Genomic DNA, 13,437 nt, shown 5'->3' with positions numbered 1-13,437 from the left:
GCCTCACAATCATCGACAGATTTACGAGATGGCCCGAAGCTATTCCTTTGCCAGACATGACAGCCCCTACTGTAGCACAGGCACTCATTACTGGATGGATCTCGAGGTTCGGCGTACCAATTCGCATCACCTCGGACAAAGGACGCCAATTCGAGTCGTCTTTATTTTTCGAACTGTGCCGAACTCTGGGTGTGAACCATTTGCGCACCACATCATATCACCCTCAGTCTAATGGGTTGATCGAACGGTGGCACCGCACCTTAAAAGCTGCTCTGCTGTGCCACAATACTGATCGTTGGACTGAAAGCTTGCCAATAATTTTGCTCGGTCTACGTACCACTTATAAAGAGGATTTGAAATCTTCCCCAACCGAAACTCACTTGCTATAATCATGTACAGACAAAGCTGCACGAAACTCACCGATTCAGTCTAAAGATCTAAGCGGTGCCCAGGAGGATCTTCTCAAGTATTGTGGGTTAAAAAGTATTCGTTATCATTTTCGGTATCGAAAGCTTCATGAGAGATTAACGGGATTCGCTTCGATGTTTCAGAACAATTAAAACACTTTCTAATCTTGTTCACTTTTTCCTTTATTTTTCGAGACTGTTGTAGAGCTCCGAAGATTACACAGCTCCTGCTTCTTCACATGAAGTTTTTCGCACATTTGTTGATTCGATCGTAGATCCATCGTTTCAAACATAAGTAACATATTTAGCAACAGAACAAATCATCATATCATTCACAAATAACACAGCGTTTTTCTTTTGTTTGTTTGTTTTTTTTTTTGTTATCAGCGCCGAATTTGCGTTTTCCCCCTTTTGAATAAATATCAATGCGCGAAATGTTTTTGTCGCTTTTCTTCGGTTCCTAGCATTTTTTTTTATATTTTTGCAATATTTTTTTTCTGCGCCACCTTCAAGAATTTTTCTTATTGCATAGTATATAAATTTTTATCGACTAGTTCTGCATCTCGTAACGAGTATTCGCTATATTATGTTTTTTGTTTTTTTTTGTTATCGACAGCCACATTTGTTTTTTTTTTGTTTCATCTCCATCAATACACTATAACATTAGCCAATCTAGCAATTTTGAATATCCGGGCTGAGGGGAGGATTGGATTTGATCTTCTTTTGCTTTTTTCTGTTTAAGATGACGTAAAGTTAACATATCTCGATACACGGCTAAATATATTAGGAAGCAATTTTCACTTTGCATCATAGGGGCAGAAAAGCGGCCCCCAAATGATTCAATCAATCGTTAGAATATATAAAAACCGATTATCAACATCAATTTGGAGCTGTCCGGGGGCTTTTTTCCACCTTTTTATAACATGTTTCTGATTTTTGTTTGATTATTTTTGTTGGTGTTCACGCAACGTGTGAACTCACAATTCCACCTGGATTATCTGAATATTGTCATCCAATTTGTGTCTCTGTATCAGGTGAGTTTCCTTTTGCATGTTTTGTAGCGATCTATCATGGGGTCGCCATGTTTTTTAAGTTGGATTTTTTGTTTCAATCTTCATTGGGTTTAATATATCAGTCTATGATTGAAAGTATTTTTAATCGATCTAAATCAATTGTTCCTAACCTTAAACATACGCAATCGGTTGGCGAGTCAATAGTCAGCATGTGCTCTTTTGAGTAATGGAAAAAGCTTAAAAAATTGGAATTTATTTAAATTATTTATTCGTAGAAAAATCTAAGTATTGTACAAATCTTTGAAGAAGTCATCAACCATTTTTAGAAACCATCTGTTTAACTTAACGAAGAACTGGAACCATTCATTCAATGTTTTGAAGAATACATATCAGCTAGTTTGCCTAACGCTGAGCAGCTGACAATTGCGCCACGATTGCTCTAAGACCATATGACTGTTGCTGCTAAATTTTAATAAAGAAGAACGCTATTTCATGTATAAACTTGTCACAACTTGAACGTTGATATCTGATGATGGGTACATAGAAATTTGCTATCCGAAGCTGACCGACTGGCTTTGGTTGAAGGTTTTGATGGAACAATATCATTGAACCTAAGTTGCTAATTAGTATACTTTCTGATATTTTCTGAGAATAAGTTATTTGAAAAATCATATGAATTTTATATGTGAAAATTGTTACGAACAAATGTAAAGGAAAGAACCTGATTTCTGAATCACAATTTAGAATCAGAAGTTGGAGGGATGAGCACAGAGTCAGGTTCTTGGGAAGTTTGTTGAAAAATGTCCGGCACGAAAAAATAAGTCAGAGCTAGCTGAAAGAATATTTTGAATCTGTTCTGGCTCCGGTATATCAGACAGGGTAGCTGCAATGTGGAACAAACACGCACACTATTACAGAACTCATTATTCAAAAAGGAAAAAGGTAAACAAAGCCTACATCACTTGCCAGGATGTTTATGTATTGTAGGCGAGAATCGTAAACAGCAGTTGGCAATGATTTTTTTTCTCTAGTTACCGCTGGTACAGCGAGGATGGTTGTTTGTTTGAAAATGCAACTGTCGTCACGAATTGGCAATGTTTACAAAAAAAAACTATTACTAACACTTAGCACGGAATTTCCATCGCCACCTGAGATATGTATACAGGTTGGGATAGCTGGAGGAGTGTTTTAAAATCGTTTCATTTGATAAGACTTAGTAGGCTGGAAGTTTGTTTTGATGATGTTCCGGCTCAGGTAAATAAGCCGAAGTGGCTGCAAGAATGTATTGAAGTTTTTTCGACTGATGTAAATAAGAAAAAGTGACTGAAAAATAAATTCAGGAATTGTTCCAAGAATGTATTGAAGTTGATCCGGATAAAGTGAACAAAATAGAGTGTCTGAACTGATATTTTTAAATTGCTCTAAGTTCCGGAATATAAGTTGGAGTAAATGGAAATATTATGATAATACTTTCAGCTCCGGTGTATAAGACAGAGTGACTAAAAGAGCAGCAACTTCACAGAATGTTCCTAAGATTTTAAGACGGAGACATCGAAAAATGGATTAAAGGTTGTTCTGGTTCCAGTTATTAAAACAGAGTCGCTGGAGAATTTTTTTTTTTGAAATAGTTATGGATCCGGTGGATAAATTTGAGTGATTGGAGGAATTGTTCGTTTAAAATAGACAAAGTAGGCTGAAAGTAGTTTCCGCTGAGTAAGACAGAGTGGTTGGAGGAATGTTTTGAATTGACCTGACTCCAATAAGATTAAGTAGCTGAAGGAATTGTTGAAAACGCAGGATTCAGTGGTGAAATAGAGTTATATTTATTCAGTTTTGTGCGTCAAGTCCTAAAACAACTACGCATTACATTAGCGATAGCTATTTGTCTCTTTTCACTTCTCATATTTCCTAACCGGGAAAGTACTCATTTCTTAATGAGCACTTTGATACACTTACCCAGAATATCTGCCAACACTGTTGTGTTACCATGAACCCAATTTAAGTAGACTCACTTAACCGTGTGATGATGTAAATATTTGTACCGCGTTTTTCATCAGCACCTGTCATCAGCAATCATTGATCCATTGTTCTGCGCTTGCGAATTGGACATAGAAAGAGGAACCAAAACTAACAATATTTTTGTTTTGCTCGTGGTGGCAGCAGAAATCGTTTGCTGCTGTTCCGGATTCCGTTAGGAAACCGTAAGTTTCAACAGAAATGTTAAGAATATAATTCGACTCCAATACATAAGATTTCTGGACGACTACAGGAGTGAGCTGATAAAGGGTGATACGGTCAAAATTTGGTCAATATCAACTTCACGTTCTTTCAATTTTGCATTTAAAAAACCTGAACACCCTTCATTTTGAAAGTGTGTCTGTGTGTAAAATGTTGTTACTATTTTGATTTTGGAATTCACTCTTCAGTTGTCAAAATGCCGTCCAAGAAAAAATAGCAGCGTATCAAAATTTTGCTCGCGCATGGTGAGAATCCGAGCTACTCGCACGCAAAGCTGGCAAAATCGCTAAAAGTTGCCAAATCAACCGTTACAAATGTAATTAAAGTGTTTGGGGAACGTTTGTCGACAGCCAGGAAGTCTGGATCGGGGGGAAATCGAAAACCGGAAGTCGCTGAGACGACAAAGAGAGTTGCCGGTAGTTTCAAGCGAAACCCTTACATCTTTCTCCGAGATGCCGCAAATAAGCTGGGTGTATCGTCTACAACCGTGCATTGAGCCAAAAAACGAGCCGGACTATCGACTTACAAGAAGGTAGTGACTCCAAATCGCGATGATAAACAAAATACGACGGCCAAAGCGCGGTTCCGAAGGCTGTACACGACGATATTGACGAAGTTTGACTGCGTGGTAATGGACGACGAAACCTACGTCAAAGCCGACTACAAGCAGCTTCCGGGACAGGATTAGTTTTATACGGCAAAAGGAAGGGGAAAGGTAGCAGATATTTTCAAGCACATGAAACTGTCAAAGTTCGCGAAGAAATATCTGGTTTGGCAAGCCATCTGTACCTATGGCTTGAAAAGCAGCATTTTCATAGCTTCCGGGACTGTCAACCAAGAAATTTACGTGAAAGAGTGTTTGAATAAACGTCTACTGCCTTTCCTGAAGAATCACGGTTGTTCCGTACTGTTCTGGCCGGATTTGGCATCTTGCCATTACGGTAAAAAGGCCATGGAGTGGTACGCCGCCAACAACGTGCAGGTGGTCCCAAGGACAAGAACCCTCCCAATACGCCAGAGCTCCCCAGAGAAATACTGGGCTATTGTCAAGCGGAACTTAAAGAAACCCAAAAAAAACTTCTAAGGACGAGCAGCAGTTCAAGGCAAACTGGCTTTCTGCGGCGAAGAAGGTGGACAAGGTGGCTGTACAAAATCTGATGGCAGAGGTTACGCGTAAGGCCCGGCAATTCGGATTTGGAAAAGCGGAAGTCGAACTGAATATTTTTTCCTGAATTGTATACTAATTAAACGGTTAAATTAATTAAATTAATTTAACCGTTTTCCCTTGACCAAATTTTAACCGTATCATCCTTTAATGTACTGGCTCCAATTTTTAAGACGAAGTGGCTGGAGAAGCACATATTTGAAAGGTTGTTGCTAAGTAAATAGGACAGAGTGGCTGAAGACATTATTATGGCTCCAGAAAATGCTGTCGTTTTCTGTTTATAAGAAGGAGTGGCAAAAAAACATATATTCTTAGCTTTTGATATGACGGATTAACGGAATAAAAATTTAAATTTATAAAAAAATAAATGAAACCATTATAAGGCATAGAGGTCTGAACAACCAAGAAAAACGCGTTAAAACACAATTATTGCATGGTTATTTTTTTTATAAGCGACGTGTTTTCGAAATCGAGATCTATTTAAATTTGGTTAGTAAACAAACAGTACCTATGTGTATGTTTTTCTTCCACCATCAACCTTCAACCAAAAGTACCAGCAATCACTCAACGTTCTTTCACTAAACTAGAGAGTTTTAGGCAGAAAGTGAAACACAACTTGCTGTTAGTCTAGATTTTTGTTTGCAACTTGATTCGATTAGGTAGTTCATAGATCGTTAATTCTGCTGAATGTCCAAACATTGAGTTTGTTCTATACCTTGTTGTTGTTTGTTTGTTTTTCGTCAATCTTGGTTTAACTTCTAATATTTGAGTCACTGCCGATGCGTAAAACGTAAGCAGCGTTGTACTTTCTGATAGTTTCGATTTTGTTTTTATTTTCCTTTTTTTAATAATTCGTATTCATAAGAACAATTCTTTGCTGCTGGCGAATTTTTACAAATCAACTAATTAACATATCTAGTGATATCATGCAGGTTCATTCACGCTCAAAGCCGTTTGACAAAAAATGACGTTTTTCAATTTCAAACTATTTTGAATTGCCAAAACATTTGTTGTCAAATGGCTGAAACGTAAACGAAGCTCACAAATTTGGATCGAATCGAACTGATAACTGGTTGAGCTTAAGCTTGTTCTTTGTATTTTCAACACAATGCTTCAATATATTGCTTATTACTGACTGTTTTGTGGAATTCGGCCAGGCTACATTCTCTTTTTAATCTTTTGTCTGTTGGTTGCAACTTTAAATTTATCGTTTTTTTTCTTGGATGTTTTTCCTACCAGTTAACTGATCAATTAGTTTTTGTTTGCGGGGAAGATGAGCTAAATCGATTCGATTTATGTTGTTTGACTGTTTACCTTTGCTCTGTTTTGCTCATTTTATTTTTCTATGTTAAGTGTTTTTCTTGTAATTAATTTGGTCATTCGTTTCGGTTTTACACAAAACACCAAGTATGTAATTCCCAGTGCTTTCAACAAATTCCTCCCATTCGCAAGGTTTCACGCCTTTGTCTATCTTAGAGCTATAGTATCTTCTACCAAATCACCTTCAGAATATGGTTTTCACTGTTTGTTACACTATATAAACGTCGTACTTAAAATGATTAACTTACCTAAAAAATCCATAAAATGTCTACTCAACAATTATGACACTTAATCGTTCTAAAGTTTATTTCTTCTGTTTGTTAGCTATCGGCTTTGTTCTGGTTCCCACACTCGGTACTCAGTATGGAAATACTTTCAAGATTTTCGTGCAATTTTTGTTTGAAAATCTTCAATTCCTAAGTGTGGGATCAACTGAATTGAGGATTTTAAATTAGAACCTTGAGAGTTTCATTATGAGACCATTTAATTCCAACGGTGCGTTATGCGTTTGTTTGTTGCTGTTGTTTTTTTTATCATTGTGAATGAAGTTTAATGATGATGATGTGCTTTGATTTTTGTTTCTTTTTTTACATTTTGGTCTAACGTTTAAATTATTTAAGTAGCTCAGTTGAACTGCAGGGGCCGTCGTATCCGCCACAGGTACTTACTGATCTATGGCTTAGATTTGGAGAAAACTGAAACGAAAAAGGGAAATAATTAGTTAATGTTAAAAACTTCATTTGGCAGTTTATGAAGATGACGATTGCAGACGCACAAAAGTCTTTAAGTGGCCTAAAATACCGGTCCTAAGTGACCGCATTGAAAATAACGTTATACTTTTGCACCCAAAAGTATAACGTTATTTTTAGCATGAAAACACGAACTAGAATTGGAACTTGGAATGTTTTGACCCTTGCCCAGCCAGGTAAGCTGGCTAAACTTGCTAGAGAAGCTAGCCGCCTCAAGCTAGAGATATTGCGACTGAGCGAAGTCCGTTGGCCTAACGCTGGAGAACACAAGACACAGTCTGGGCAAGTACTGCTTTACTCTGCCATACGAGGAGAACACGCTACTCGGGAACGAGGAGTTGGTTTCCTATTAAGCCCGCAGGCCCATTCGACCCTCATAAGATGGGAACCGATAAACACGGGTTAAAAACCTTACAATGGTCCAGTGTTATGCGCCAACTGACGATGCCGATTTGCAAGAGAAAGAGCAGTTTTACAGTCAACTGAACAGCGTGGTAGAGAAAATTTCGAAGGGTGATATCCAAATCCATTTGGGCGACTTCAACGCAAAGATTGGCTCCGACAATCGGGACTTTGAGCGAATCATGGGGCGCCATGGCCTAGAACAGATGAGCAAAAACGGAGAGCTGTTTGTAGAATTTTGTGGCAACAACAACATGGTAATCGGTGGATCGCTCTTCCCCCATCGACCAGCACATAAGGTCACTTGGGTATCCCAAGATGACCGAACAGAAAATAAAATTGACCACATCTGCCTCAGCCGAAAATGGAGAAGTAGCCTTCTTGATGTCTACAACAAGCGTAGTGCAAACATTGCATCTGACCATCACTTCGTCCTTGGCGAGATACGACTGAGAGTTGCGCGTGTTCAAAAGGCCAAGAATGCCTTTATCACGACGAGCCATGGTACTCTCGGTAAAGTTTGTGGAAGACGAAGTGAATGGATGTCGGATGAAACCTGGAAGATGATCGATGATCGAAGAAAAGCGAATGTCGGAATTGAGCAGGCATGTACCGGGTCAGCCAAAGCAGCCGCCCGCTTACGATATGCGGAGCTGGAAAAAGCAGTTAACGAGCTTGTAGACGAGACAAGAGAGCCTGGACAAACTACCTAGCCGAACAGGGAGAAAGAGCCGCCGCCATTGGAGATATCCGATTACCTTATGACATTTCTCGCAGCCTCAGTATTGCAAGGATTAATGCTAGAATGCCGCTAAAAGACCGAGCAGGTCAGTTATTGATCGATCGAACAGATCAGCTCAAACGATGGACTGAGCATTTCCAACAACTCTTCTAAGTCACGAATAGCGATGGCCAACAGCTTGAAGCGCTTATAGTAAGTCGCATCAATGGCGTAAAGACATGAGGTCCAACAAAGCGCCTGGAATCGATTGCATTCCTGCTGAGATGCTCAAAGCCGACCCTGCCTCGTCAGCACAAATGTTGCACCGTCTTTTCGCTGACATCTGGGATACTGCAACATTCCCGGCCGTCTGGATGCATGGTACCCTCGTAAAGGTCCCGAAAAAGAGACCTGATAGAGTGCTGTAACTGGCGTTGATCTGTACAACCCTCAAAGTACTCTGCAAAGTGATCTTGGGAAGGATCCTGGAGAAAAACGACGCTACATCCCGACGGCAATAAGCTGAATTCCGATCCGAACGATCACGAATCATACTGGAGCAAATCAACGAATTCCAGGACTCTCTTCTGCTGGTGTTCGTTGATTTCGAAAAAGCATTCGCCGACTTAACCATGAAAACATCTGGTCGGCTCTTAGGCGACGAAAAGTCCCAGAGAAACTAGTCCATCTCATCGAGGCACAGTGCGAGACATTTTCGTGCAAAGTCTTGCACGACGGTGTCCTATGCGATCCAATCCCGGTACCTGCTGGAGTGAGACAGGGATGTATCTTATCACCTCTACTTTTTCTAATCGTAATGGACGAGATTCTGACTGGACTTGACTGTGCACCGAACCGAGGATTGCCGTGGAATCCTTCAACAATGGAGCAACTGAACGACCGTGACCTGGCTGACGAAATTGTTTTGCTCGCCCAAAGAAAACAAGACATGCAGAGCAAACTCGACGACCTCACCGAAAGCTCCAAGACAGCAGGTCTCAAAGTCAATGTCGGAAAGACCAAGTCGATGGAGAGGGGAGCTGGGCAACAAGTTGAGAAAGTGGAGTACTTCCAGTACCTTGGTAGCTAGATAACGCCTGATGGTGGTACCAGGAAAGACATCGAAACCCGGATCAGAGAAGCCCGAAATCCGAACTGTGGACGAGAATCTTGACTGGGACCAAATGAAAACGCTGGCTTCGGATCGTCAACAGTGCAGGTCTTTTACCACGGCCCTATGCTTCGAAGGATGGGCGCGGGAACATTAAGTAAGTGGGTAGGTAGGGAGCTCAATTTCTGTTTTGAGTTCACAAATATACAAAAAACTTCTAAGATTGCTGCGTATACTAGATTGAATACGCAAGACGTGGCACCTGTATAGGGCGTTTGCTACACACACATACAAGAGGTCTGTTGGGCACACATTAGAGGTTTTAATATGCAAAAAAAGCAAAATTCAACCAAAATGTTGGTTTTCCCTTAAATGAATGCTCAATCTCTCTAAAAAACATTCAAAAAGTATATTCCGGATCATTTGCTAACAAGTGGAAACGATTCTGCGATTTTTCTATTGGATATTAGTGGGAAACCAAGCAAAACAAAAAATGAAAAACAAGCCAACCATCATTGTCAAGCACATTAAACGGTTCCCCCGGATATTTTGTTCACGTTTTTGGGTCTATCATATAAAATTTAGAACCAGGAAGATGATGTTAAGAGTTATCGTCACGAAATTGATTAATAAACTTGAGCAATATTTGTCCTGCTTTCACTAAAAACGCTCATATCCTGTACAAAGTCTTCATTTTTGTTAAAGAACTTCACTCAAAATTAGAAAAAAAAATCACAAACAAGTCAAAAATGATCTAGCTTTCGAAAAATATGTTGTACATAAGAAACTTTTCAATAGTTTTCATTATTTCTTCAAAAAAACATCTTTCTTTAGTCGATTTGTATTCATTTAACATGGGGCTGTCACATTTGTTTGCCCAACGGCTTACTTATACTAACGCACTGTGCAAACGCCCTATAGTGTTGCGTTGCGATATGCGATGCTTGCTGCTCTGAACTGTGGTTGAAAGTACTCAGTCCTATCATTTTTTTGGTCACATCCGCAATTAAGGCAGTTTTTTCGGTCTAAAGTTTTGTCCACCGGACCCGGTTTCCACCCAGTTTTTGTATGTCCATGAAGCAGCTTTTCTCTCCATACTTTCGAATCAAATTTCAGACCGCTCCAATGCTTACTTCTTCCATTTTTGCCAACTTAGTCAGACAAATGTCGGGGATAGTACACAATTTGTGCACGATATTCTGCGCTTTCCGGGGAAATGCTTCTCATTTTCTCCAAAATTATCATAATTTCCAAAAATGATGGGAAATATTATAGGAAACAAGGCCGTGCGAACGGGGGGGGGGGGTTTAGGGGTTTAACCCCCCCCCCATGGAGATTTTTTTCAAGTAAAATTTCTACCGTAGTATCGAAAAATTTCTGGACCTTTCAAAGGTGTTTAAAAATAAGTGTTAACAAGCAAGTCAGAAATTTGGCTCGCCTCCGGCGGAGTCTACTTTTAAATCTTAAGTCTAGACATTTTATTTTACGACACTATATGATGAACACGTATTGAAACTAATTTTTAATTGTAAAATTTGGTTTGCAAATCAATTAACCTTTTGTATTGAAACTCGAAACTTGACTTACAAAAACCCTACCTTGTCTTTAGTGTTGAAGTGTAACTAAACAAAAACAGAGTTTGGAACGAACCATTTTAAATTCAAAATTAATCAATCGAATATTTATTTTTTACATTGAAAATTTGATACCATGTAACAGGCGTTTAAATCGAACAGAATTTGCAAAAAAAAAAATCTAAAATCTAGTACCCTCTACCTTATTACTAAAAATGTGGATATAAATAAAACCATTTATGTAATTTAAAATGTTATGCTGATTTGATAAATTCTTCAAGAAATCAATTGTCTCAATTTTATATTGTTCTTGCTTCTCTCAACATCACATTTGAAATGGTTTAGATAAATTACACAAGGCCAAAAAAATCTACATTTTTCCGAGATGCAATTAATTTAAAACGTGATTTTCACTAATTCGAGTGCTCTGAATCTAAATATGCAGTTTTTCTATCATTTTTGTAATTGAAATATCTTTTCAAAATAAGTTAAAATTATTTAAGGAAGCTCTGCACAGATATAACAAAGCTTGAAAACAAAAACATAATATTATGAAATAAAAGTTTTGAATCAATTATCAACTTTCATCAAGACTTAAAGTCATTTTCAGTTCTGCAAAAAAAGTTCTAGAAATTTTCTACTTGTTCACATTTTCTCATTTAAAGAATTTAAAAAAAAGTTTTACGCCAAATGGAATTTCCGATACTTTTTAAAGCTAAAATCTAATAATAATTTTGTAGGTTTTTAGAAATTTTTTAATGAAATCAAGTTTTAAACTTTCGGCCAGTTATGTAAAAATTATTTGAAATGATATCTTTCCAAATTTTTCAAAACTGTTTAATCTTATTTTTTTAGAACATGTTTCATCTTCATAATCAAAATATTATTCCTTGTTTGAATTAAGTATAATGAACGAAATGACGATAAAATCTACCAAATCATTAATTAAAACATGAACACTAAAATGCTGTTCCTTTGAGTTACCAATTAAATTCTGTAAGTAAGTTTTTATAATAGTAAGACGTGTTTATTGAAAAAAAAAATTCTTCAATAATGTTTAAAAACCTTTATTGTTTCAGTTTTCAAATGAGTTGACCGAATTTATTAGTACTGTTTATTTTTTTCCGAAAAACATTTTCCGAATTTTAAAGACAAGCTATTTATATTTTAAGAAAATTTTTTGATAAGTTTGTCTAAATTTTTTATTGTACAAACATAAACCTTTAATTTTTTTCCTCATCAAAAATTCACATTTCAAAACGCGATTCATTTTTTATCAAAATCAAAACACTACCGTGGAATTTTTCAATAAACCTTTCAGTTGAAAATGAAGGAAAGACATGTAAATTAATATCAAAAGTAAATAACTATTTATCATGGATAATGTTTTAACTGATCTGACATTTATTTTAGAAATCAGATTTTTTTTATCTGTGTTTTGGAAATATTCAATTTAAATTTGAAAACTATACCGCTTAAAAATTATTCTGAAGCAAATTTCTAGTTCAGCATAAAGAACATCATTTTCAAAAACTCACCAATTACTTCCAGAAAATATCATTGTGATTTATTTTATCAGTGAAATCTCGCGTGAGCTTTAATTACGTCGCATGAAACAACTTAAAAAATCACAGAAAACTGCTGCAAAAGTTATCAAAACAACTTTAAAATTTGTATTTTACATAAATAATATGTTGTCCATGCTACAAATATTCTAAATGGAAAAAAGTTTTGTTTTCATTTTGTTTCGTACGACGTAATGAAAGCTCACGCGAGAAATGTATTATTTTTTTAGTGATATATCATCATGATAATCATGAGTAAGAAAACAATTTTAGAAATGCATTTTCTTGTTAATTGTGTATTTTTGGTATTATTATTATTTTTAGCTAAATTTGAATTTCGAAAACCCCCCCCCCCCCCATGGACGGGTCCTTCGCACGGGCCTGATAGGAAAACATGAGATATCAAAGAAAAAAAGAACATAAGCCGTAAATATCATAAATTTCTCGAAACAGGTACAACGGCTCACCGGCAGGACTTGAACCCGCAATTTCCGCTTCAGTATAACGGCGCGTTTGCCAATTGTACCACGGTGAACGTGACGAAATAGGCTCAAGTACGCATACACGTCGAGTTCCGTCGGTCGACCACTGGATGTGTTATTGATACTCCATGTATATTTAGCATGTGTTCTTTGCTCACTGTTGATCTCTGTTGTTTTCTATCACCTCCCATCGACAGGGGATTTGCCGCTACTTACGGTAATATGAAGAAGCAATCAGTGCTGCTCCCGAATCGATGGGTGGTGATGCGAGATATACATGGAGTATCGATAGAAGATCCAGGGTTGAACTGAAGCAGAAATTGCGGGTTCAAGTCTTTGTAACTTTTTCGAGAAATTCATGGTATTACGGCTTATGTTCTTTCTTTCTTTGATGTCTCATGTTTCTTTAAAACTTCCCATCATCATTGAAAATGGGATCATTTTCAGGTACGAAGATGTACCAATACGATTTCTAAAAATTAGATTTGACCAAAATTATAAAAATTGTAGCTCACGATACATAGAGCTTTAAGTCCAACTGTATACAACAGCATTCAAAATACGAAGTTATGATATTCGACTAAGTTGTTCAGCGGAAAATTTCCTGTAAGAAATTTATAAATTGGCACAAAAACCATTAACAGGCTCGGTTCCACAGAAGAAACATAAATGATGTTGATTTTTCAGTAC

General features: G+C 37.4%; 1 protein-coding gene across 3 annotated transcripts in view; it reads right to left on the bottom strand.

Moving 5' to 3' along the window:
* Nucleotides 1–572: 572 nt before the first annotated feature.
* LOC129750836 (uncharacterized) overlaps nucleotides 573–13,437 on the bottom strand; it is a 134,234-nt gene continuing 121,369 nt past the window's right edge. For all 3 annotated transcript variants that reach the window (XM_055745931.1, XM_055745932.1, XM_055745933.1), the window contains one exon: nucleotides 573–6,838. In XM_055745931.1, coding sequence (XP_055601906.1) covers nucleotides 6,755–6,838 — 84 coding nt within the window. In that variant the 3' untranslated portion in view covers nucleotides 573–6,754. The remainder of the gene's footprint in view (nucleotides 6,839–13,437) is intronic.

This window comes from Uranotaenia lowii, chromosome 3, assembly GCF_029784155.1.
Source record: "Uranotaenia lowii strain MFRU-FL chromosome 3, ASM2978415v1, whole genome shotgun sequence".
In the NCBI taxonomy this organism is placed as follows: Eukaryota; Metazoa; Arthropoda; class Insecta; order Diptera; family Culicidae; genus Uranotaenia; species Uranotaenia lowii.
The sequence above is the reverse complement of the archived record's forward strand: the minus strand, read 5'-3'. Positions and strand labels throughout refer to the sequence as shown.